The sequence below is a fragment of the Empidonax traillii genome, unplaced genomic scaffold (genome assembly GCF_003031625.1).
Source record: "Empidonax traillii isolate 1590-97213 ecotype Southwest subspecies unplaced genomic scaffold, ASM303162v1 scaffold750:size552251, whole genome shotgun sequence".
Classification (NCBI taxonomy): Eukaryota; Metazoa; Chordata; class Aves; order Passeriformes; family Tyrannidae; genus Empidonax; species Empidonax traillii.
The window spans coordinates 322,447-349,685 of record NW_020955943.1 but is presented as its reverse complement, the minus strand read 5'-3'; the positions used below and the strand labels follow the sequence as shown (position 1 = coordinate 349,685).

At 38.1% G+C, this 27,239-nt stretch overlaps 1 protein-coding gene across 1 annotated transcript in view; it reads right to left on the bottom strand.

Annotated features, from left to right (window-relative positions):
- The window catches only part of OCA2 (OCA2 melanosomal transmembrane protein), a 167,897-nt gene that overhangs the window by 94,533 nt on the left and 46,125 nt on the right, over window positions 1-27,239 (bottom strand). The window contains exons 10-15 of the mRNA XM_027900810.1: window positions 24,825-24,896; window positions 23,904-23,969; window positions 22,760-22,816; window positions 19,477-19,601; window positions 16,384-16,522; window positions 7,537-7,669 (exon numbers count right to left, since the gene is read on the bottom strand). Of these exons, the coding sequence (XP_027756611.1) occupies window positions 7,537-7,669; window positions 16,384-16,522; window positions 19,477-19,601; window positions 22,760-22,816; window positions 23,904-23,969; window positions 24,825-24,896 (592 nt within the window). The remainder of the gene's footprint in view (window positions 1-7,536; window positions 7,670-16,383; window positions 16,523-19,476; window positions 19,602-22,759; window positions 22,817-23,903; window positions 23,970-24,824; window positions 24,897-27,239) is intronic.

Here is a 27,239-nt window from a genome sequence, read left to right as displayed (position 1 = left end):
GGAGGGACAGCAAAAAACCCTGAACTGAAATGTTCTTCTCTTTATTCCTTTGAACAGTCCAGTTCATCAATAGTGGATAAAGGTAAGCAGAGGCATAAACATTGCAGGGTCTTCAAAACTATGACAAAACATGCTTTGCCTTATTCAGCTAAATACTTGCAATGGAATGCAAGAAATCTGCACAGTGGTGCATAAAGTAATACAGGGCATTTATTTAAGCTTTTCAATTCAGTCCAACAGCTGGGGCCCCATGTGATAATGAAGGCATCTAATGCCAGCTCTGTTACCCAGCATGGGATTGCACCCATTGCACAGGAATTACAGGATGCCCTCACCCTTGCAGCAGAGCAGTTGGAGCCTGGGCAGAAAATTGCAAAGCCCGGAGGGTGCCACACACCTAAGTCACCTCTGAGGAGTCGTCCTCTGGGCAATTTGGGGCAGGCTGCAGCAGGCTCAGGATTAGGCTATTCAGAAAGCTGCCATACATCAAGTATCCTTCTCCTTCAAAAAGCAACTGGAGTTTTATCCTCACTGTGCTTTGGGTTTCCCTCTGTCATTTTAGCTACTGAAAGAAGCTACGACAATACAGGCCCACTCTTGCATCTTATAAGGGAATAGTCAATTTAATGTGTCTATGATGGTCACATAAGACTCAGAGGGAATAATCCACAGATGTTAAAGAGAGTTAGATTTCTCATAACATTCCAGGATAGTTGATAAAGACACACATTGGTTTTGTCCCTGAACAACAGGTGGGATACCTCTCTCAGGGTAGATATGGGTTGTGTTCTCATCTCCAAGTAAATCAGATTGACAGCCACAAACTTATTTCAGTCCTTGTGTTTTTGTCCCTTAGTTTCATCTACTGCAATTCCCTGTCTTTTAATAGCAGGAATATGAACGTATTTAGGTTCCATGTGTGCTCATTAGCACTTGCTTAATTTGCTCACAGTGCTCTGTTCTGTTACACTGAGAATGGCACAGGGTCATGGGAAGTCAAGATTCAAGTATTTTGAGAACTCAGTTATCTAAAATTCCACTGCAGTTTGTTTCAGAAAATTTTCCTTAGGTGTGAAATCTAGAAAAATAATTCTGGTTTACCCATTATCAAAAGATTTTAATTCAGACTGCCAGACTTGAGAATGAAAAACAATTTTGCTGATATTTTCCATTAAAGTACAAGACTCAATAAAAAAACCTCCAATTCACTATACTCTGCTCAAAAGTCAATAGATACATTCCAGTTATAAAGCCTTTACACAAATTAAAACTACTACTGCTGTCCTTTCAAGACCAGGAAAAGCAGAAGAAGTGCTGCAAGATGGTATTAGTGAAAAAAAGAATCATGAAAAGATACAGCCACAAGAGGACAACTCTCTTTTGGATCATTCCAAAAGATAGTGCCTCCTCTAATGATTTTAATAGGACAAAATGAGGAGCAAAATAATGAAGCACATTTCAGAGTCATAATAACTTTTATCAATGGTTCAAATGTAGAAATGGTGACTAATATGTTCAGCACATTCTGATAAATAAAAATGGCAGAAGTAATTAATAATCTGCCAAGATTGCACTTGTATTTGAAACATCATCACAGTGAAAGCTTTCTACAGCAAACAGACCTAATGTTAACCAAAATAGTTCTTTTAAGCTCTGTATATTAGGAAGATCTTATGAACTTCTGAGCCATTGGAATAAAGTGAAAAAATTTGTCATAGCTTCACCAAAATACCGTTAACAGAATACCCAGGTCTTGCCAACCAGTGTATATCTGTACAATTGTTTCACAGTTGATGTTCCTGTTCAAAAACAGAGGGTCACAAGCGCTCTGTTGAAAGAAACAGGAGGTGCCACTACCTAATTTTTTACCTCCCATCACTGATTTTTCTGTACTGATTCCTTCCATGAAAAATGTGTATAATAAATTGTAAAGTGCTCCTCCATTGACTCAAAATGACACTATATTATACTTTCTTTCTCTGTGAGACAGGTAAAGTAATATTATAGCTGCCTTCCTGTGATGGCTACATTATTGATGCACTAAGCAAATAATATGAGATTGTTATATTCTCCTTGTTCTACGGTGTCAGAATAGTATTTTTATCATCTCAAGACAAGAAAAGACAGATCAATGTTTTTCTCTATCCAAGGGGAATACTCCATCAGCTCTAAAGCAATTCAAAGAACAGATATAGGAGTTTAAGCATAAAATTATCTAAAATATTTAAAAATATAGAAAATTTCGATATGTGGCAAGTAAAAAACCACACTTGTTTTCATCACTGGGAAAGCTATTGAAGGTGCAAATAATAAAAGACAGCTTTTATTTTGCATTTTCAAACATAAAGGCATGGCCCTAGTAGATCCTTATATATTATCCAAAAAGGAGTGTACAAAATATCTGAAGGCACATTAAGACTACCTAGTTTCTTTGAGACTGAAAGTCCTACTGTCCTTTCAAATAAGACACAATATGTGCCAAAAATTTGTTAGATACTAAGATAATAAGAAAGCTGAATCTTTTAGTTTAGCATGCTAACACCCACAGTAGGAGATTGAGAATGTTAACTATTCACTAGTCATTGTTAATATATACAACTGGATTGCAGAGAAGAGAGGTGGGAAAAAAGGAAAAAAAAAAACAGCCTACATTTTACTTCTGTATGATTCTTCAAGATTTAAAAATGCTTTCCTTATATTCCAGTGAAATCAGGACCCTGGGCGAGGACAGCAGAGTGCAGTGCATATTGCAAAACTGCCATTCAGATTGAGCTGAACACTTGAAAACATCTTGAAATATTCCTTTCTTTGGACGTTATTCTCTTCAAAATCTGCTTGCAGGTTTCCTCACTTGAACCAGCTTCCAAGTGAGTACAGCCCACTACTTTCAACATCACATTATTAGTGTTTAATGTTTTACTGGTAAAGTATCTACCTAGGTACAGACACACCTCAGGACTGAGATTTGCCAATATACTTAATTCAGCTACATAATTGATGTACCTCTCACTGATTCTAGGTGTTACAAATATGTAGCTAACTAAAAGAGGACTAAGGACTGTTCTCTGACCCCGAGCAGCACATTTGCTGATGCTACATAACACCTTATCCTGGGTTCTCTCCACATCCCTGCACTGTCCTTATGGCCCTGGACATTACTATTCTTTTATAAGGGCTTTTTCAGTTCATAGTGTCTGAAGAAGTATTGGGTTTTCTTTCAAGTCATCCTAGTATTTCTTCCCCAACAGTAAACCTAAAGGTTTACATCACACTGCAAGACATAGCATGAGGGTACAGCACGCACAACCAATGCTAGAGAATGCAGAGGCCACCCAGATGCTCTATTCCCTACGAAAACAACAAAGCTCTTAACTCATTAACTAGAGCCACCTGTCCCAGGGAACCATTCCCTCAGGCAGGCACATCAGAGCTATGACAGGCAAGGGGGTCCACAAGGACAAAACAGTAATAATACCAGGCTATAGCACTGGGCTATACCATCTCTTCAACTACTACTACAGTTGATGATGCCTGTGCTTGGTCAACCACCTGCAGCACAAAGCACTACAGCAGACATTTGTAACCACTATGGCACACATAGGGGAAAACTCACCAGACATTACTGTTAAATGAGTTTTTCAGTTTTACCTTATTTTCTCTCTTGACCGTCCCCTTAGCTCTGCTGTTCTTTGCACAGATTCACATGAGTCTCGATGCAGGCAGTACATATCTTAAATCCAGGAACAATGCCTGGACGTCTTTCAGGAAGCACAGTCCTGTCAATTGAACAACTGACAACCCTTAATTATCATTGCCCTACTTCTTTCCTCTTCTAGATTTCTACGTTTTCACTGCATTTGGTACTTCTATTTTCCCTTCCTCCTCTCCCTTTTCTTCTCTTTGAGAAGCATCTGTAAGGCTCCACATGGAAGAAAGATGCTCACTCATCTGGTTACCACATTTCATGTTGTGGGAAACAGCACTTTGTTTTTCACACATTAAGCACTTTATACATGACTATGATTAATTAGAAAATTCCTTCTGTTGTTGGCTTTACATGCTGACTTTCATACTACCATCAGTATTTTCCCAGCTGCTGCAGTGAGCTACACCAGGGAGAATAATGTGCTCCCCCCTCTCCTGGCATCACCACTCCTGCTTCAAGGATGGATCTCTCTTTCAGTCAGCAAAACAATAGGAAACAAGAGAAAGCAACAAAGGAGAAATGGGGAGCTGGTGCCAAAGAAGTTGTTGTGTTAGGAGAAAGCTCTTCCTCTTTGGCAAAAATGGCAATAATAATACTTGTCACCAGACCATGTGCCACCCACTCCTCTGGGGATAGCAACCTTCCCAAACACCGAGGTCCACATCTCCCCAGCTTAATAGCAGAGACAGAATAGTGCATCCTTATGCCCCCCGGGAACTAAATAATGTATCATTAACGCTTAAGGGAACAAAAAACTCTGGTTTCAGGCGTTCGGAGGGGAAGTGGGCAAGCTTAATTCCTTTACACTCACATATTATTATTTCCATTTACATATCCTTTTGGGAAAGTGTAGATATATATATATATATATTTTTAACCTTCTCAGCTTACTCTTCTAACCCCAGCATCTTCCTGCATCACACAGAACAAGGAGCAAGTTTATCAGCTGAAAGACACACTCAAAAAAAGTCCTCAAAATATCCCTTCTTTCCTAAAAAACATTAGATTTTCTCTCTCACTGCTGAGTTCTTCAGATTATTTTTTTTTCCTTTGTAATATGCCCTGCTTAAAGCCAGTGCAGGCAGATAATGGTTTCTAGGGAAGCAACATGCATTTTTACTGCTACAGAGGTGCTCCAGTTCAGTCTGGAAGCAACAGAGACACTGGTAACATACACCATTGAAATGAAGCTGACAATGTATTTTCAGAATATGAGCATTGTCTGTTTTTAAAATTAGTGCTAATCCATTCTCAGCAATCTGTGTAGCCTAAAGCAACAGAAAAACCCCTTAAAGCACATGGCTCACAGGGAAAAAAAAATCTGTGGAAAATAATATACTAATTAAATCTCACATATCTTGTTTAATTGCTAATTGAGGGCAGGGTGAGAGAAGGCTAGTGTTTAGTTGATTAAAACAGCTGCTTCAAACAAGCCATTTGAAGTTATCACAGAACCACTGCAACCTGAGATGAAAGGACCCCTGAAAAGCACCTTAGAACCCATTTGGCAAATTCAAACCATGACATCTATCTCCTAATGGAGCTATGTTGGTCTTTTTCTCTTCCTTTTTCACAGAAATTTTCAATAGAAAGAGTGGGTCTTCAGCATTTGCTCTAATTGAACAGCTACTGATTAGGTTTGCCGCAAAGGACAAGCAGCTGATTATAAGAACACATGGTACACTGATTAGGAGACCGCTATATCTGAACAGACTAAGCTGCAAATAACAAAGATACCAAGAAATTAAATGAGGGAAATATACTAACCAGTGTTTCACTAGTAGAATGTCTCACTGGCAAAAATACTATGCTAGTGAATAAATTGTACTATTTAAATTAATTTTAAAAATTGTCATGCATACTTTATTTCTTAAAAACCCAAAAGCTTTAAAAGTTTATAGCTGAAAGCAAAAAGTAGCAATTCTATTTTCTAAAGTATATATTCACAGAATAATGCTATTATGTCAGGATCAACATTAGAGTTGGCAGAATTAATTTTCTTGCTCCTTAGATATCACTTGTCTCAAGACACCTTGCAAGCTAGTATTTTTAAAGATAGTGTAAGCATATAATAGCCCTAGTTAGTCATGGATGTGTTTATGAGGCTATGACTTTTATTAGAAAATAATAAATTTATAAAAGTAGATCATTTTTTTTTAAATAAGAAAGTTGGGAAGTTATAAAAAAATGCTGAATACCAAGAACTGAATAATATGTTTCCAGACAATGAAGAAAAGTATAATAATGTATAATTGCACATAGATATAATATAACTCGTCCCCAAGAAAAAGATTCCCCTGAATTCTCTTAGAAAACAATTAGGTAGTATAACTTCTAGAACACCTCAAAAATGTTTTGAATCTTAACACTGAGAAAGACTCTGGCCCCTAGAGATATACAGGTAAGGTGAGTGCACTTTGTGCTGAATGGGTGCTGAAGTCCCTCAAAATCAAATGTCTTCACAAGAAATTCCTGAGCAGTGAAATCTCTTCTCTGACCTTTTTATGAGAACAGGTTCAAGAGACATAATCTGCTACAGAGAGGACTGTCACTTCTGCCTTTTTAATAAAGTCCTAATCCTAAAGCAAATGTTCCCTGGAACAAGGCAAGGCACTACAAGTGGTACTCGTTTTGCCTAAATGAGTTACCTATCACGAAGGTTTCTGACACCAAGTTAGTCATCTTGGATTTCCCCTATATTCAAAAGAAAGAATTAGGCTTTTGGGGGCTGCAATATGTCTGTTCTATCACGGACAGCTATATTAGCTTTTAAGAGCACTTATCTTTCTCCATAGATTGAAAATGAAGCCAAGATAGATCAACCTTATAAAAAGTTGTCCTCCCCATGCCAAAAGATGCTACAAACCCAGGTTCAGAGATGTCATACAGCACATTAAAACATCTGTTGCAAGGTCAGTGGAAGCCTGGATCCTAAGGCGTCTGCAGCCAAAAGTGAGAAAAGCATCTACCCAATGAAAGAAACAGTTATACTCTACTATCTTTGTAAAAAGATCGCTAAGAAATTACGCTTAGTGAATTCCTTCTTACCTCATAAAGACATTTGGGAACATTTTGGGGCTATTATTAAACTTAATCACTGAAAGAGAAGCCCTAGAACAATGATGAAAACTTCAAAATAGACTGAATAGAAAGACATAAAAGCATGAAGACAAAAAGGGACCGACATAGCCAATAGTCATTGAAACTGCTTTAACAGCTTCAGAGACTACTGAGATGCAGGACATAAAAAGGCATAGATTAGTCCTACTGAATAGTAGAAATTATGCACCAGGGAAACTTAGGGTTGGAAGAGGCACAGAGGCAAGCTGGAAGGAATTTGGAAAGTTCTACTTTGATGAAATGCCTTGCACTGACCATAAACTGGGAAAAAAACTGCTGAAAAATGCAATGGAAGAAAACCAGCAGCAAGGCAATGCGTCAGTGCCTGTCACAAGGGAAACTTGAGATATTTCTTAAGATATGTTGTGAATTCAGCACCTTGTGCAGATGTTATATGTTGCAATACAGAACATTCTGGTATTCAAGCCTACGGCTATAATAAATGATGGAAAATATCCATGCAAATGTTGAAATATATTTAATAATTCATGTCAAAGCCTCAATTTGAGCACCCGAAAAACATCAATTTCTAAAAATCAGAAAATATCACCACCAAAAATAAAATCTTACTTATTAGTTGAAAAATTAATGTTCAGAGACTGAAGGAGAATGGGTACTTCCATCTGAAGACTGCTTTGCATTCAGTTTCCATTTAGTACATATTCTAACACATATCATGTAATGATAATTTTTTTCACACTCACACTTACCAACAATTTCACTTGGCTCCTTATTGTAAAGTTTTTTGTTCCAGTAAAGGAGTCTGAGAAAAGGAAAGGAGACCAGAACAACAAGGCAGATACCCACAAACATATGCCCTGTGAAGGCTGCAAAATCCAAACCCTGAAAATAAAAATGAAAAACTACATTAAAAATCACTTATTTTTCTATATTACCTACAGGGAAAACTATTCAGATATATGTACTTTAGCAATCAAAGATAAACATAAAGCAATAAATAAGTTCCAAGTACAGTATCTGCTGTATCTCATCTGTTTCAAGGAGACAAGCCATGTTACAATACAATTCAGACAACTAAAACATAACATTACAAGTTATTCTGAAACACATTTAGTGTTCCTGACACAGATAGTAAAAATATACCCAAACTGAATCATTAACTTTCATTTCTCACTTAAATCACTGAAAATTAATTTCATACTAACTCTGAAATAGTTAAATTTTAATGACCAGCTTTTATGTTAAACTGTTGACAATAATTCTATCAATTATATTTTAACAATAATTCTATCTGAACCATTCTCCTACAACAAAAATATATGTCAATATTCTCTTTCTTTTTCTGCCTAGTCAATAAATCAACACACTTCTAAACATTTTGCACAATGGAACCATTTAATGAAGGGGTTCTCAAAAATATTAAGCAGAACACATTATAAAGGTAGTGCTTTCAAACAATAGGAATTAATAGTGACAACTTGCCTTAAAACTTTAAAGTTATCCAGGCTTTGAGCAGAACATTGGACTAGATGACCGCTAGGTACCTTTCAACTGAATTATTTTGTTTTCCATATTACACACAATGTAATGGATTTGGGCTGGGATTCTCTGTAGTCATGACTTGCTTGCCCAAGAGAAGTTATCCATAAAGCTCCAAGTCAGATCACATTCAAGTACTCTGGAACTGTCTTGTATTCACAGAGCAGAGGTTGTCTGAACCAGTGATCCCAACAGAGCAGCTCTGTGGCACATGTAAGAAAGAATAATCCAAGCCCTGGACAGCTCAGCTTGTCCAAACTGAATTTTCAGAGCATCCACTGATTGCACAGAGACTCTAGAAAGTTAGTGTGTCTCCCTGTGACACACCTCTATTCTTTATTGTCCCTTGCTTTTTCACTATGAGCTTCCTATAGATCCTTCTGTAATTCCAATGTCTATTAAAAACAGTTTCCTTTGCAGCATCAGCTGATACTACCTCCAGTGTGTTAAGACTATTGGGAACTTAGTACCTTAAATGTGTGTTCTACTATATTTTCTCCTACTAAAAGAATTTATGTGGACATTTCGTAGTTGAAATGTCTCTGGTTCAAAAAAGGGGAAAAAAAGCTTTTGTATTGTACCACAGGGCATAATAAAAGACACATGACACAAGAAACTGATTACAGTCATAAAGAACTTTCATAGCCAGATAAAGATTGGTGCTCTTTCGAAAAAAAAATCCATAGCTTGCAGACAGTTAAATAAATCTCAAACCATAAATATGCAGACCTAGGATTAGAATTTGATCCTATTAAAAATACAGGTTTAAGCTTCATGAGCTAAAGAAAATCATCCTTAGTTGCTATATAATAGATTCCTTGACTCTTCTACTCTCCAGGCACTAAAAGGTGAAACTGTACACCTCCTCATCTGCTGGCCTTTTGCTCACTACAGCCATTGCTTTTATGGAAGCAGAAGGAAGACCCTTCAGGAATTGGAATGAGATTATTTTAAGAATTGGACAGAAGAATGTGACACCGCAAAGGAAAATAATGTACCTTCATTAGGTTTGCCTACATAATAGGTCAGCCAGTCAGGTGTCTGGCATCTCTGTAAGACAGATTTTATAAATCAATTTTTATAAATGCTTAGAAAGATTGGCCTCTGGGCATCAATTTAAGATTCAGAGCTACAGAAGACATTCCCATGAGGGATGAAATCAACATTCATAACTCTAGGAAATTTACAAATAACAATGAATAACAAAAAGAAGTCCTGAAAAGGCTCAGTGTTGGTAAGACCTGCCCCCAAAGTATATTCCCCATGTTTATTTCCTTAATGAAAGTAATTTAACATTGACAATAAATGTACATTTACATTTATTTGCATCTAAGATTATAGCCAAAGAGAAAGATCAGAAAATTTTGGCCAGAAAAATAAGAACCTTAATAGCAAGGTGAATTGTCTTTGGTTCAGAAATTTCTCAACTATTGACAATGTGCCATTAAACAGTTCAGAAAGTATGCAAAAATCAGCATTCAGTTTTGTATGGTCTCTAAAATGGCATAAAGAGAGGTAGGAAGTTGAAGGGAATTAAGCTGTAAAAACTCTGAAGCTACACCAGCCAAAATAATAATGCCTAAATCTGACTGGAGAAAAAAATTATCCTGTGAAAGAAAAAATGACTGGGAAACCGGTCGAGGAGCAGTAAAGTAATTAGGAGTGGTCAGAATATGCTCAATACAGAATTACCAGAATGAGGAAAATTACTTTTGCACTCAAACTAGTCTTATTAAAAAGAGCAGTGAAGACGAATCTTTTCTTAGGCTGGCAGCAATGTGCCCACATCATGAAGAAGCCAGCTATGAAGCCAGGTATGATAGTAGAAATTCTCTGTGAGGATACACAGGCATAAAGATACAAGCTAAAGCAGGAAATAAAAAACATAAATAGGAATCCAAAGAATTCTTGGTAACTCTTGAGTTTAAATATGTGGTGTCTCCATCACATGGTAAAGGGTCTTGAATTTAAGGAAGTGACCTATTGCAAAGAAACACAGATATACAAATTCACTTGCCTTTACTTTTTTATTATCACATCAACTTCAGTGAAAAATAAAATAAAAGTGTGCTTTGTTACTGCAATGCCACAATGCAGAAGCTTCTGAAAAAATACAGCACAAGAAATGTGTCACTTGAAACCCACAAAACTAATTTCTTGATGAAGTAAATCACATTAACCTACAAGGCAAACTAAAATGCTGAGTTTAGGAAGGAGGTCTCAGATCTGCCTGACATTTGAAGGAATAGAAATGAGATAGAGATCAAATACTCTTAAAAAAAATCAGGATTAACACAGCTTTATGACATAAGAGCTGACGTAGATAAGCCTTAAAAGTGATTTGCAGACATGATCACAAGAGGAAAAAAAAAATTGTCTACTAGATTTTTGGCAGCCTATCCAAGGGCTTATACAAACTTTTCAAAGAGAGTAGCTGGGCTGAGATTCAGGATTTTGTTAAACTTCATAATATTACCCCATTGATCTTTCTTATCTCTGAGATCCCTGGGGAAATAGAAAACATGCTACTCTGCTCTTTCCAATTCAGCTGAAACAAATAGTTTCCTAGCATGAGTGTGCTTATTTCAGAAAAGAGCTTGCATGACTGCACTGCCTGTGATAATCCAAGAGTGGAGTTAATTCTCTTCCCATCCCTTGCTCCCGGCTTTCATCTCCATTAGCTCCTTGTATTGATCCACAAGAGACAGTGAGTGAAAACGAATCCTGATGATCACTAGCCTTGGACAACTGACACCCTGTAGCCACTTTTTACAGCTGATACTTTTTAAGGCTTAGAGTGAAATACAGACAACTGCCTATCCTGATGCTTTAGGCCTCTCTGCAGCACAGAGAATATGCTTTCAGGGAAAAAGAAGGACAATTTCCCATCAGACCTTGACAGGTAGCTGCCAACTGGCAGCCTCTTGGAGAACTTTAGGAGACTAAAGGGATTTTTAGTCTCTGCACCTGAGATACAAACAATGCAGCAAAGGATACCAAGATGGTGGCACAGAAGTTCCATCAGTTGCTCCTGCTCCCTTCCCAAACCCCGGGAAGGGCATGCAACATTTCCACAGAGCCTATGTTAATACTCTGGGTGGCTGTGAATAGCACATTTTATACCTCCTGAGTCCTCTGCACTGCTGGGGCCAGGATTCAGCATTGTAAAAACACATTAAAGTGCTCTACATGTCTGCTGCATACAACTAAATGTAATTTTCACAGAGATTTTCCTTTCCTGCACAATAGACTGGAATGGAAGTGACATGCACAACAGGCAAGAAATATTTTTCTTCTGGGAGATTGCAATCTATCAGATAAATACAAAACATGCTTCAAGTGTCCCTTACTTGAGGCTGTGCTGATTGCATCAAATTTCTCCTGCTCCCCAGTTAACAGAAAATCTAAAGATTTTGTTTTAGCAAGACAACAGCCTAAAGGTTCCACTGCCTAGAGATTCAGAGCTGAAACAAAGTGGGCATCTTTCCTTGGTTTATAGTTTAAAATGCAAAGTCAAATATATCAATTTCATATTAGGAAGAAGTATCATACTGTTTTCCTAAATGCTAACTTTAATCAAAATGCTCTTGATTATTACTTTTTTTTTATAGCTTTTGGAGGTCTAAAGTTAAATTCTAGTAATTCAGACTCTTCCTGAAGAAAATTGCCATTTTAGAACAAAGAGAAAACAAAAATTATAGCTGGGTGCAGCAATTCAGGGAGCAGTAAATTCTGCGCTTCTAGCCACAATGCCCTTTACTAAATATTTTAAAACTAATAAAATGAAGAAGAGCAAGAGTAATTTCTACACTGGTTTAAACAACCCTTCTAGCTGAGTGACTGAGATCTACACTGTCTCAGGGGAGCTGCTCATGATGTCACTGAGCCAGAAACCACTGATCGTGTAACCCAGTTACATGAGAATAATGTTTACCTGAGACACTGATAAACCTCCTTTTTTGTTTTGCATTATACTCTTTAATGATTACTACATGCAGAAATGGGGAAAAAAAATCTGAAATCAGATGTAAACTCGTAAATTTTATTTCATGTACTTTACCTAGGAACTAATTTTTTTTTTTTTTTTTGAGAAAAGAGATCACTGAAATATTGAAAGGGTAGGGTTCTACAAATTGATTAAAAGTTTTAACAAGCTCGTATCCAGCACACTCAACAAAAATAGCCTAGTAAACTACAGGAATCCATTTCACCAGGATTTTCTCTTCAATTTTTCAGAAGTACCTACTTTCATTCATAAATTTTTGGTACCACAATATTTCATTAAATACAATCAACCGATATCACTTCATGCTAAATTTCAGCATGAAGGCTGAAAGTAACTAAGAGGCAGAACAGGAAAACCTGATGTCTGTGAGTTTTGCAGGGAATTCCTATTAAATGGCAGGAATAACTCTGAGTGGGATGCTGAAATGCCCAAATCCTCAGCAAACATCAGATTAGCAGCACAAGCTTTATCTCATGCTAACAAAAACAGTAAATAAAAGGATGTAATCCAGTGGCTAGTACATGCTAAAACTGCCTTTGCCCTTATCATTACCTCTTTTAGGCAGATTAAGGCTAGATAGGCTAGTGCACATGTTCACCATCGCTATGTTCACAACATCATTTTGCTCTGGAGATCTATTCCCCATCCATTATTTAAAGAACTTGTAATCACAGCCTATGCTTAGAGCACAAGCAACTTCTGATTTCAAAAGTGTGACTACAGATACTTGTGAAGTTCCCAAACACAGAGGATTTGATTTTCAACCTTTCTGAAAGCAATGACGGTATCCAACTGGTTCATGCTCTATTGTGCATATAAAAAATGGAGTTCCCAAAGTCTGAAGCACATATCTCTTCAAGATAAAAATATAATTTTGTTAACAATAGCCACTCAGTAGCAGAACTCTGAAGATAATAAAACACTAAGAAAAAGTTTTATATTTACTGAACATGTTTTCCATTTACTCTTAATGAGAACTCTTATTTTCCTTCCCTAAAACCTCAACATATGTGTTATTTTGTGAAACTTCTTCCAACTCCCACTAAGAATAAGCAAGAATACTACAAATTTTCCTCTCCTATTATGCAAATGTTCCTCTGATTCCAGTCATGATGGTAGAGAATATGTCAGGATTATAAATTAACGAAGAAAGAATAATTTTTACATTCATTTGCATCTCAAGACAAATAGAAAGACTTATCCCTACATTTTAATGAGCAAAATATTACAAAATTCTCATTTATTCAAACAAAGCTTAAATAAAGTATTTTTAATATGGTGTGAGTTTTTCCCTGAACCTAGGGAGAAAAATCTCTCCAGCATTACAGTAAACAAGTAATAAAGCATTTCTAACATTTTCTAACCAAATAACAACACCCAAAGTAACAAGGCTGCACTTCATTTCACATTGATTTAAAAACCAAGGTTTCCTAAAAAAGTTTAAGCTTGCATAATATTTTACTTGGCTGCTTTTAGAGGTTGCTGTACAGCAGTAAAAGTTCAGGAACACTGATAAAATCTGCCTCCAGATAATACCTAATAAAGCAGAAAACCCTATCATCTATATAGTGCAATTCACTATTCAGCTACTTGCAGGGGCAGTTTTCCAAGTACTTCTGTACTTACTGTGCAAAAATAACACTGAAAAAGAGGATGAAAAAGGGAATTTCAATGACAATATCAAGAGGAAGAAATTCCTAAAATTCCTAGAATGTCCAAAAGCATGACTGTAATGCTAAAAAGAGGTGAAAACCAGGTATTTTCCATAGAAAAAAAATCAAAATAGATACTATAAAAAAATACTACATGAAGGACTCTTTCCAAAATGGCATTCAGAAACTCTTACCTTTGGAACAGTTCTAAAAAAAAAAAAAAAAAATTTTACTTGGTACTAATGTAGCAGGCTTCCCATGTATTTTAGACACAGATTTCTGGTGGCTCATATAACCCTTCTTCACAGCAGTTTTTACTAGAACTAGTTTTACAAACAAGACGGCAATATCTATGTTTCTCCTTCTCATTAAAAGACAGCATGCTGGAGCAGGTGGACAAAATCAAGCTATTAGTTGAACAGCTCAGACTGTAAAAGGCCAGATGGTCCAGCTCCTCCCTGCCCTCACTCTTGGATTTATCCAGTTACTCCTGCCAACACTCTCCCAGGCAAATCTCCTTTAGAAGGGGTGAGCCCTAAGCAGTGAGGGACATAAGCTAGACCATGCCACTCTGCCTCAGAGCCAAGGCTAGCTCTTTGACCCTCTTGTAACAAAAAATAAGCCAGTAAGATGCTTCGATTAACCCTTTTAAAGCCTTGTTTTGCTTCAGATAAAACATCTGGAAAGTTTTTTGCACTTGTTTCAGATACAGAATTTGCTATAATGTCATATTTGCCAGCGTATTTATACATCTGAGTCCTCCTAAAAATTCAAAGAACTGTAAAATTTTTCCTTTTCAATATGATTGTTTAATTATTTCCCACATTTGCAGCTGTTTCTACAGTTCTACAGAGATGATGAGTATTTTGGAAAATAACCTGCATGGCAGGTGCTAATTATTCTCTTTTAGATCAGATGTTTTAAAGAGTTGCATGGATTTCATATTTAAAATGTAAAATGTAGCTATCAAATCCTCAGGTGGGAATATTACAGTATTCAAAGTCACCCACCAAACAAGCCAATTGCAGTACATTTCAAATATTTTGATGGTAAACATTCAGTTTATTAAATACTATGAACTTTCAGACATTTTCCAATCTGGACAGTACTTAATTAATTTGAGTGTATTCAGTTAATTAGAAGAGATCTTTCTTTTGTAGGGCAATAGATACATAAGTTACTCCAATCACACAGCTATTTTCACACTACCTCAATTCACACTAAATTACTTTAGATTGATTTACTTATTTTGGGGATTTATGGCACCCGACCAAACCAGAAAACACACGCCTGGTGTCCTTGTAGATGTGCCCATTACATAAATGCCCCTTCCATCACGCTGCTTGTTGGTGTTGATGCAGAGCCAGGAGGAGGATAGAGCTGGCTCAGCTCAGAAGGGTCTGCCCCTTGCATCCTGAGCAGATTGCCTCCCTGGTGTCCCACAACAAACCAGGAAGAGATGAGTGGCTGTGCCAGAGGCAGAAGGGGGACTTGATGCCCTCGTGTTCAGGGATAGCTGAGAGCACGGTAAGCTCATGCAAACACCAGCTCCATGCAAATGCTGAAGGCTGCAAATGTGAACACCCACCAGCAGCGGCTCTGCCTATCCACAGGGCAGAGAGGGGCCATGTGGGTTGGAGATGGTGGGACTGGGATGCTCCTGCTGGCAGGTGTCTTGTGTTCAGCAGTCCCACTCAGCACCAGCCACCCCAGCCTTCCCTTTGGCATCAGACACCCAGCAAACAATGGAAGAGGCAAGTGTTGGAAGTTACAATCTGTCACTGCAGCCTGGAGATACCAAAACTTTGGCAGGAGGAGGGAGCCAGCTGTGGCCCATGCTGCATGGGAGAAACCTCCACCCTCCTCCTGCCCCTCATGTCCCCTTGGACTGGGGTTGAAGGATAAAGTGCCTCATGCGTGATGTGGGCAAAGCAGCCTCTCATGTTATGGGGTTTTGCATATAGACTATTATTTCTGGTTTGAATTGCTGTAAACGAAACAAATTGTCTCATTATATTTAACTTTTGAGAGAAAGCCTATTCTAAAAAAAATGGATGGATTTCCATTTTTCTTTTTTCCAACTTGTTGCTCCCTCTGCAGGTCTCTGTTGCTTTGCTTCTTTTCTCACTTTGCCACTAATAAGGAAACCCTCACAACCAACAACAAAAAAAAGGGAAACTGGTATTCTCAGTCCATATCAAAAATTCTATTCTTCATCACAATTTTGTCCCCAAAAGATCACACTCTTCTGTCTGATCATCCTACTAAGAAAGAAATAGCATGGCAGAAAAAGTGGATTATGTTCTCTTTATATGGCTGTCTGGGGAAGAGAAGTATCAACATTGCATAAGTCAATATCACCACTTAATTTTAGTAGCCAAACAAACTGCAGTATGTACCTTCTTTCTCAGCTCCTGCTTTGAAACAATAATCACATTCGGAGGATCCCCAACAGCAGTGGCAGCCCCTCCAATATTTGTGAAGATTACTTCTGCAATCAGGACATGCCTAGGATCAAGATTAAGTACTTCACAGAGCCTGTGGTATAAAGACAGTGAAATTAAATTCTTACACTGTGCATAAATTGCCTTAAATCTTAAAACTTACACATAGTAGTCTTCACACAGGTTACTTCAACTCACACAAATTACATTTATGCACAAACCCACACAACCCACTCATTTCTAAGTAGACATTTGACTTTAAACATGGGCTCTGGTAATAAAGGCTGAAAGCTAAAGTCACACCTAAGCACTTCGGAAGAAGGATCCCTCCTCACAACTTATCAGGACGTTGCTCCAGAATGTAAAGATGGAGGTCACACTTAAATTATTACCCCCTCTACCTAATCTAATAGGGGATGAGGGAAAGAGTGGTTAGCAAGAATCCTCTTTCAGTATTGCTCTCACTGCAGTGCTGTCACACAACTCCCTGAAGGAAGGGTTGAGCTTTGCTGCTCAGTCTAAGCCTGTATTATTAAAACCTATATTTCAAAGAGAAGAGTGTATTGCACAAAAGCTTAATTTGATTCACTTATGTTATCACCAAGTGTCAATTTAAAACCCAGAAAAAACACTGTCAGATGACATATATATCAGCACATAAAAACTGCAGAAAATAGTAACTGTGCAAAAATACACTCTTTTCCCAACAGTTTGAAATCATTCGGTTAAAAGATACTTTGTAGTACAAATGGCCCAAATGTATCAATTGTGGTACAAGACCACAACTGTACTTGTATTTTAACTCAGTTGCTCCTTGATTTCCATATATTTAAAAATATAACCTTAACTTTCTTTTAGTGATTCTTTCTCTTTGATGGACCTAGTGATGTCTTGAAATGAGAACTCTGAAGTAAGTCAGGAAAGACTAAGCCCAAAGTATAAAACCATCAGACTGTGTTAGCTATATATCAGGGTCACAATTTTCAGTTCGCTTGCCCTGGTTATACAACTCCTCATGTGTATGATCATCAGCCTTTCCTAGTTCCCAATAACAAAGTATCTTGAAAATAAACTACAGCTAAAAACGAGTAGGTATGACCTTTTTTTTATCAGCTTACTACAAAATGCAGAGTGAAAGAAGCGTCATGGTTTATACCTTATTAAAGGAAATAGAAAGCCTTATATTCATAGAGCCAGTAAGGTTTTCTGCGAGCTTCATCTCCATGGCAATGACTGCACAGTGCAACACAGTGAAGCTCTAGGCAATGGCAGTGATATATAAAAACAAAAAATGACCCCCAGCATGAAGCTTTTTGAGCTCGGCAATTGTTTGGTTTTAGTAGGTGAGTTAAAATTTTATTTTAGCTTTGATAGTGATTCAAATACAAATGTTTCCCACATACTGAGTTTTCCCCTCCTTCAGTGTTATGAGCTCATTTACTATAAAACTAAAGTACTTAGTATACATTTAGTACAAAAGTTCATTAAGTAAAGTGAGGTTACAAAGGCAGGCTTCACAAGGATCCACACAGAAAGATCCAGAAGGCAAGGGGCAACAAGTACAAGGCAGAGATTTCATCTTTACGTAAGAAAAAAAATTTTATGGTGAGAACAGTTAACCACCGAAACTCCCTTCACAGGGATGTGGTGGAGTCTCATTGCTGGAGTTTTTCAAGGTTTGACTGAAGAGTGTCAGATAATCTCATCTAGGTTTTCCCATGAAAGGTTGGACCAGAAGTTCTTTTGAGGTGCCGTCAACCTGGGCTACTCTATGATTCTTTGAAAACACAATAAATAGTACAGTAGCTCTGCCTGTGGAAACCTTTTTATGCTACATTAATCTCTGGATTTCAAACTATTCCTAGTTATAGAGCATGGTACTATTAACACCAAGTTTGCAGGTTCAGTCCCCTGTATGGGCCATTCACTTAAGACTCGATGATTCTTGTGGGTTCCTTCCAAATCAGAATACTCTGTGCAATAGTTTATTCAAAATATTCTGCAACATAACTAAAGAAAACTTGGTGTTCAGTAGTTTCAGTGCTGCTTACTGCTAGAGGTGTGATAATTGATTAGGGTACGGCAAAGTGATCTCTTGAAAAAGTAATCAGACAGAAGACAAATGGAGCTTTCATCAACCAGCTGTTTCCCAGTCTAGAATAAACACTTGCAAAATTGTTTGTTAGTGTTTTACACTGCATTTTAAAGTGGGGGCATATCTTAATAGAATTTTGTGTACTTTAACATGATAATGACTGCAGACATTACATCACTCAGGATCATTTTAAAAACTCACTAGATCTTTCCAAAACTGAGCTAGATTAAACAGATTTGCCAGACCAGACACAGGTTAAATTCAGGTTAAAGAGTAATTTATAATCCCACATTGATTAAATGGAGTTGCAAATTAGGTGTTATTAATTTACAGAAATCTAAAATAATTAAATTTACCATTCTCTGTTCAAAGTTTCAAATATTTAATCTCAAACTGAGGAATTAACCAGTGGCTGTTTCAATTATGTGATCACCAACAGGAAGAAAATGCACAGTCTCATATTCCAAAACAAAGCTGTTAGTTGAAATCCGGATTTTTTTTTTTTAATATGTTTGTCACTCGTATTAGAAGGAATAACAATCTCCCTAAAACATCTAAAATTCTACATAGATATTGGCCAACAAAGGATAAGATAGCTTTAAATAAAAAATTCACTCTGCTTTATAGGAAAAAAATTTCATCTACTAGGGAGTATATGGTCCAATATGCTATTGCAGTCCAGATATGAAGACAAACCAGGAAAGTTAGCTGCCAAGGCCGTATAACAGAATTGATATGTGCCCAATATTAATGCAAAGGGATCAGGCAACTGGAAGAGGCAACATATTCCTTTGAAAGTGCCATCTTTTTATTCTACTACAGTAAGAGTATTTGAAGTTTTGATTTCCATTTAAATGATCAAAAAAAAAAATCCAAACAAGCATTTTGCACACATGTTTTCTACTGATTGCTGGCTATAAAAGACCAAGTCCAAAACCATAACAATAAAATACCTTATGGTTACTGGAGTAAAGAGAAGCATGGTGGTAACATTGTCCAAAAATGCAGAAAGAATTGCAGCAATGAGGCACAGAAGCGTAATCATGGCCCATACCTTGCCTCTAGAGAACCGATAAGCCTAGGAAAAACAAATAGAAACAAAATTAAAGGACTAGATTACTCCAGTGTGGTTTTCAAAAAAACAGTAGATAAAGCAACTTGATCAAAGTTGAGCAACAGTGAGCTTAGGGCATTTACTATTCCACGTACCTCCAACAGCACCCTCTCCAATATTAATTAATTTAGCAAAAAAGCATTTAATGGAAGTGGGCAAACATTCCCATCATGCAAATGAAGAAACAAGCCTGAAGAAATATCACGCTCTGCTGCCAGCCATGAACAGGGTCTGTGGCAGGAGCAGGGCTGAGCCCCATCTTCTGCCTACGTGCCCAGGTAGACTAACATGGCTCAGATCTCTCATCCCCTCTATAAGCTGGCACACATCCCCCATCCTCAGAGCAGCACTGCCAGGGCTACGCAGACTGGGCATCTGTATAGGCAGGGGTTGTGTCCACATATTCTTTGTTTAGGGGTTCTGTTCAAAGCAGTCGTTTTTGTCACTTCTGATTTCTTTCTTGCCACCCTTCTGAAGAAAGTGAAGCTTTGCAGCAGGTGTAAGTGTCCCTCATCCTGGGCAATATTTACCCTACAATCCTTCAGAACAGGTCAAGTTAGAGACTTGAAGTCTCCACAACCAGGAACTGTTTTGTGAACATCTGTACAGTCCAAGGGCCCTCATCCTTCCTGACCCTCAAGGCAGAATGGTGGGTGTTCTGAAAGCAAACTGACAGCCAGTAATACAGCCAGAACCTGTCCAAAGAGTACCAAGAAAGATTACAGAGTCCAGGGAGTGATGATAAGGGACTCTAGAGCTCAGGTGTTTTTTTCATCAATCCTCCCAGTCAAAGAGAAGGGGTTTGAAAGTCAGATCTCATGAATCAACAAATGATAACAGGACTGATGCCACAGCTGGGGATTCAGCTACTTAGACCACAGGAGTGGCTTTGAGGAACAGTCTACTGGGGGCTGATGGGGTCCATCTCTCAGAGAAGAGGAACAGCACCTTTGATCATAGGTTTGCCAAGCTGGTGAGGAGGACTTGAAAGTTGCCAGAGAAGGGGGCCTCAATCCTCTCAATCTCCCTTCTACCAGTTTGATGGTAGTGCCAGCAAGAGATGATCAGAAGATGAAGGGAGATCACAGGTCAACAGGAGAGCACCTGAGGATCACCACAAAGGAATTCCAGCCACTCCAGACACTAAATCAACTTCATCAGGGGCACAGTTTAAGTCCCCCCTATACAAACAGCATATAGCATGGGGAATAAGTAAATTATAGACACGTGCATGCTGCAGGGCATGCACGTGTCTATAATTTATTTATTGGCATCACAGAGACATGGTAGGATCGCTCCTAGGACTGCAGTGTTGGAATGGAAGGATACAGCCTCTACAGGAAGGACTGACAGGGCAGGTGAGGAGAGGATATTACCTTCTATGTCAGTGATCAGCTGGAGTGCATGAAACTCTGCCTGGGGATGGATGAGGAACTGACCAAGATTTTATGGGTCAGGACTGAAGGGAGGGCAGGGACAGGTGACATTATAGGGGGGGTCTGCTATGGGCTACCCAACCAGGAAGACCGAGCAGGTGAGAAGGTGCTCCATACACAGGTAGGAGCAGCCTCACGTTCACAAGCCCCAGTGGAGGGACTTCAATGTCCCCAGTATCTGTTGGAGGGACAATACAGCAGGGCCTAAGCAGTCCAGGAGTTTCTGAATTGCGTTGCTGATAACTTCCTCCTGTAAGGGATAGAGGAGACAATGAGATGTTTTTCTGGACCTTGTTCTCACCAACAAGGAGGGACTTCTGGGGAATATGAACATCAGGGGCAGCTTTGGCTGCAGTGCCAAACTCCAACTGATGGAGTTCAAGATCCTTACGGCAATCAGGAGGGTGCATGGCAAGCTCACTAACCTGGTCTTCTGAAGAGCAGACTTGGCCTCTTCAGAGATCTCCTTAGTGGGGTACCATAGGATAAAGCCCCAGAGGGGCCAATGCAAACTGCATGAAGTTCAACAAGGCCAGTTGCAAAGTCCTGCCTGGGGTCAGGGCAACCCCAGGCACAAGTATAGGCTGAGGAGAGAGACTGAGAGCAGCCTTGAGGAGAAAGACTTGGGGCTGTTGGTGGATGAGAAGCTCAGAATGATGCAGCAATGTGTACTAGCAGCCCAACTGTGTGCTGGGCTGCACATAAAGAAGGGAGGTGATTCTGCCCCTCTACTCCACTCTTGTGAGATCCTACCTGGAATACTGCATCCAGGCCTGGGGTCCCCAGCATAAGGAGATTGTGGATCTGCTGGAGTGAGTCCAAAGGAGAACCACAAAGATGGTCAAAAGGTAGGAGCACATCTCCTATGAGAACAGGCTGAAAGAGATCTAGGTTGTTCAGACTGAAGAAGACAAGACTCTGGGGGGACCTTACAGCACCTTCCAGTACCTAAAGAGGGCCTACAGGAGAGCTGTCTTTTGACAAAGGCATGTAGTGATAGGATAAGAGGAAGTGCTTTAAACTGAAAGAGGGTAAGTTTACTGTGAGGGTGGTGAAGCACTGGAACAGATTTCCCAGAGAAGCTGTGGATGCCCATCCCAGTAAGTGTTCAAGGTCAGGTTGGATGGGGCTTTGAGCAACCTGGCCCAGTGGAAGGTGTCTCTGGCCATGGCAGGGGGGGTTGGAAATAGGTGATTAAGGTTCCTTCCAACCCAAACATTCCTATGAATCTATGACTATGGTTCAATGAATTATCCTTTTCATGTAATCTTTTGTTCTGCTACTGTGAAAAGGTCTGTGGCCGTATTTTATGTGTGATCTTAAAGCCAATTATAGTTCCCATATTTCTTCTCTCCCACTGCCAGGCATAAGTAGAAATTTCAGTTATGGTAGAACTGTGATTCCTGGGGAAGTCAGTGAAATAACTCAGCTCTATACTGTCCATGTGTTTGTCTTCCCTGCTGGGGGCCTTTTACGTTCTCCTCTAGAAATAGAATTGCATTAAGGGCTTCCTTTTATCCTTAAAAGATTTTTCCAATATTACAAGCTAACCGCTGTCATTTCTAGTGTGATAAGTATACATTACCCTAAGCAAGGTTCTTCAAAGATAGTGCTTGGTGTAACAGATTAGAATAAACACTAACTTGATTAATCCAGAAATAATGACAAACACCAAAACAAGCCTACCTTTACTGCACAGTAGTCAAAGAATCCAGTCTCTGAAAATATGGCCACCAAAACCATCTACCAAAAGAGGGAGAAAAATACAACAGCTTGCAACTGAATTATTACTCAAAAACAAAGTGAAGCAGTTTGTGATAATGAAAAATGTACTTCTTATCTGACACAGTTCTAGAAGTCAGATCACCTTCATATTAGAATATCCACTACAGCTGCCAGATGTCTCTAGTTAATGCATCATATGGTGAAATTTACTTCTCAGCGTAAGCAGTCTTTAAATGTCATACTAGTCTGGTTGAATATTATTTGTAGTGACCAAGTGGGCATCATACAATAAGAACTCAATCCATTTCCCTTATGTCATTCATCAAGAAAAACCAATAGGTGTGTTTGCTTTCTGCAGTAATTCTCTGCAGAGTACAGAAGATAGCAGCTTCAAGAATTACTTCCATTTTCCCACACGTCTGGGAGGTTGCCTGTCCCTCTATCTTTGCTCCCATTAGAATATTTTTTTTGCTTTCTTTTTCCCTAGGAAAGGTGGGGAGCAGGGAGCAGTGTCAGGAAATAAGAAAAGCTCAGAATGGCAACAGATAATTGTAATTTTGTCTCTGTATATTGTATATTTTATGCTAGATCTCAGTAGCACTTGGAAAACTCTTTTTACCACAAATAACTCTGGGCAACGTGAATAAAATAATACATGATTATAATCTAATCAGATATTTCTTCTCCAATTCTGGCTTGCTTTTTTGTCGCTCCAAACATAGTGGTGACTAAGATAAAGAAAACCAGTTTTCCAGCAGAGTGTGTTTGAGGAAGTTTTTGAGTAAACAAAATTAAAAAGATAAATGAGAATGATAATACTTGGCCCTTAAACCCGTCTTTCCATTTATAGTCCCCGAGGATGTTTCTAGCATGTTATCAACACAATTTAACAGATTTAAAAAAAAAAAAAAATAGAAAACAAACGTTTTAAAAGACTCATTCAGGGGTTTGATCATCCTCCATTTTGGTAAATTACTTAAGGCCCAAATTTTCATCGTAAGTTATCTCAGTAAAGTGCAATTAACAAAATGTTTTAAAAGGAAACATCTCAAAGTTGAATTTGATTATTTCAGCACATTTAGAGCAAAAGGTACATCTCTGTTACCATTCCAAACAGCAACGCCAGTGTCTCATAATCAATCCACTCCACCACTTTGACCATACTTGGCCTCTGCAATCAAAAAATACAATTACCAGTGAATGCCACAAAACACCTAACCTGTGATTAGCTATGAATTACAAACTCCACTTAATTGATGAACTGTTTAAATAAGCTGCAATGGAAATTAGTAAGTGTTCCTATAAGGTGCACAAACGGACTCTGTATTATTGCCATTATCACTGTTATTATTATTACTAATTCAAAGTACTGCTGGCAGCCTAAGTGGGTCATTATCAAAAGCCTACGTTAGGCTATTAGTTGGTCAAATTGTTCCTTACACAGCATTACAGAAATAAAAAATAACCAAATTATGTGGTACACTCCAGTTTCTTTTTTGGTAAGGGAACAAAAGCATACCACTTCATCTGTGAACAAACTGGAGGGACTTTAAGAGAACACAGTAATGATGTGGCTGTGACAAAAACAGAGAACAGCAATCTGAGTTTTCACTATATATCAGCTAAGAGTAAGCAGCGGGGGAAACAAGATGGTTGGAACATGCAAGCATGAAGTGTAATTATTTGGGGTAGTATAAAGCAATGTATTTCCATTTTGGTTTGCTTGGTAGCCTAACATTACTGAAAATAATAATATTAAAGAAACTCTGAATTAAGCTGAAAATGGTTGTACTCCACTTCCTGCAAATCAGAACAAAAAAGCATCTACAGAATTTTTTGTACCCTCCTTGTCTATACAGTAGTCTGTCTGACTTGTTTGTCCATCCCAGTATCTGTCCTAACATCCCTCCTTCTTAAAAAGCACTGCTCTGTCATGTGCCCAATCACAAAAGGGCAAACATGAAAGTTTATGACACCTGACACCACACCTAAAAACAAAGTTAGCACTTACAGTTCGGTAACTTACCTCCCCAACAATAGCTAAGGCGGCTAAAGCTGCCAAAGAGCCCAACATCGCCGCGAGGGTCCTGTGAACAATCTGCAACAAAGGGTAAGAATTGACCAGAGAATCCTCTAAATATCTCTTTGCTATCAAAAAGGAGGAAGTAAAAGGATAAAAATTTCTGTACTCAATTCTTTTCTTGGTTTGCTTGGGGATTTTTTCTGACCAGAGAATGGTTAATTACCTTGCCTTACTATAGGATGTTACTAAAATCAAACCAAACCAAAAACCAACCAAACAAACAAACAAAAAAAAAACCCAAACCATAAAAAACCAAACAAAAAACTAAAGAAAAAGAAACTCACAAAAAAAAAAACCATGCCTGTGCAAACCCTGCTAGGAAATCTCATCTCTAATCTCCAAGTAGAGAAAGGACTTCAGTACCAGTTTCTTATGTTTGCCAGCAGTTCACTGAAGAAGGAAAGCAATTCATTGTCCCTAACTTAAGGATCAAAAAGCATAGCCCTATTGGCTTCCCTTCACAGCCCATGGGAAGAAGATGCATGCCTAGGAGGTGCTCCAACTGATTCTTTACAGGTGCTTGTTAAGCAAGAATGCCCTGAAAATGTGTTGTTTTCTCCAAGTGCTCATTTGTAGTTATGTCTGGAAGATCACAGATTGTGTAAAATAACTCTGTTAAAAGTAAGAATGTAATTAATGAAGATCACACTACAAAAGACCAAATCTAATTGACAGCTTTTACTATTAACATATTTAAATAACACTCTGGCACAAGTTAGAATTATTCTTAGAAAGAAATAAGACAGTCTAGAAATATTTTATTTGCTGCTAACTTCATAAGAAGTATTTTGCTGATAAGAAATAGCCTGCTTGTAAAGAAAAAGCGAAATTTGATTTTGTTTTTCCTTCATGAACATAGATTTTTAACAGAAGTGGTAAATAACTACACAATTTACCAAATTGCTAGAAAAATAAATATATAAATCACTAACTCAGGAGTAAAGAAAAAATGTCACATTCCCTATTTTTCTTCAAAATTCACTGAAGAATAACCTACTTATATGATAAAGCAGGAAATTAGACCAAGGTTTTTATGTCCCAATGACCTAAAAGTACACAGCATAGATTTCAGCTGCACCAGAAAATGTGCATGATAAATCACAGGTTCATTTTTGATTTCCAGTTTCAGAGGATTATGTGTACATACACATATGGCCCTTCTGATTCTTCAAAGGTGGGGAGCATTTGATAATGTTTGATAGTTGTTGTGGCTGACAACTGGGTGCAGCAATTAGACCTTACAGCTCTCTCCAATAAAAGATGCCGAGTGGAGATGTCTAATTAGCTGTTATTTACGGGATCAGCTTCTTACCAGAGCAAAGTAAGTTCAAGTGTAAGCTACTGGGAAATCCTCAGACTGAAGGTTTTCTCCTCATCTAGTCACCACCCACGTTAGATAGCTCTTTTGCAGTTCTCAGAAAGATATCATGGGTTTCCTGAGGTTTGTTTGGCTATGGATTTTTTGCATATTTCCACAAAAGCATTTTTGCTGTCACTTCTGTATACTTAATTGCATACACTGGGTGGACTGTATGTTCAGTTTCCAAGAGTTTGCTGTCACCTATAGGTGAACTTTGCTTTAATTTCTGGAGAAAGATGCAGAGAGGGAAACTGTACAAAGAGTCATCTATCAGTTCCTTCATCCCGTATATCCAAGAAGGATATACAAAAATATATCCTGAAAAAAGAACAAAGAATATTAAGGTGCAAAACTCTATTACAAAAGACTTGTCAACTGTACAGCTCTTCACTCCAGCAACTTAATAAGTGAAAGTTCTAAAGTAACATAAAGCCTTGAAAGTACACTTATGTCAACTCTGACATGCATATATTCAAAAATGAGATTTGGGAAGATTTAGGAAAGGATGGATTACTCTTTCATTATTTTTTTTCATATAAAATGAACCCCAAACAAATAATATATTTGCAAAGGCATTTTTTTAAAGTCTAAACATGGAGAAATTAAGAGAGGCAGGTTATAAGCTCTCACACTCTTTGAACCACAGTTCCATCTAATACACATTTGGAGGTCGTTATATTAAGTCAAGTTCCATTATTATTGTTTTGGAAAACAGTGCAGATCTGATCCAAATCCTTTAGAAGCTTGGCAGGAGGATGAGTATCTTTTCAGGTTGAATCTCAAAGCGTATCCATAAACAACAGCTCAGGTAGAGAATTGAAAGAACTCAGAAATAAATTAACACAAGAGGTTTAATCCCAGAAAAGATGAAAGATCTAGTGGACTTCTGAATCTAAAGACATTTTTAAAGATCAAGTGAGAAATCATCTGTACTCATCTGATCCTTTTCATGTCTGAGAAAGTGCATACCCTCATGCATTCCCTTAAAAACCAAGCAG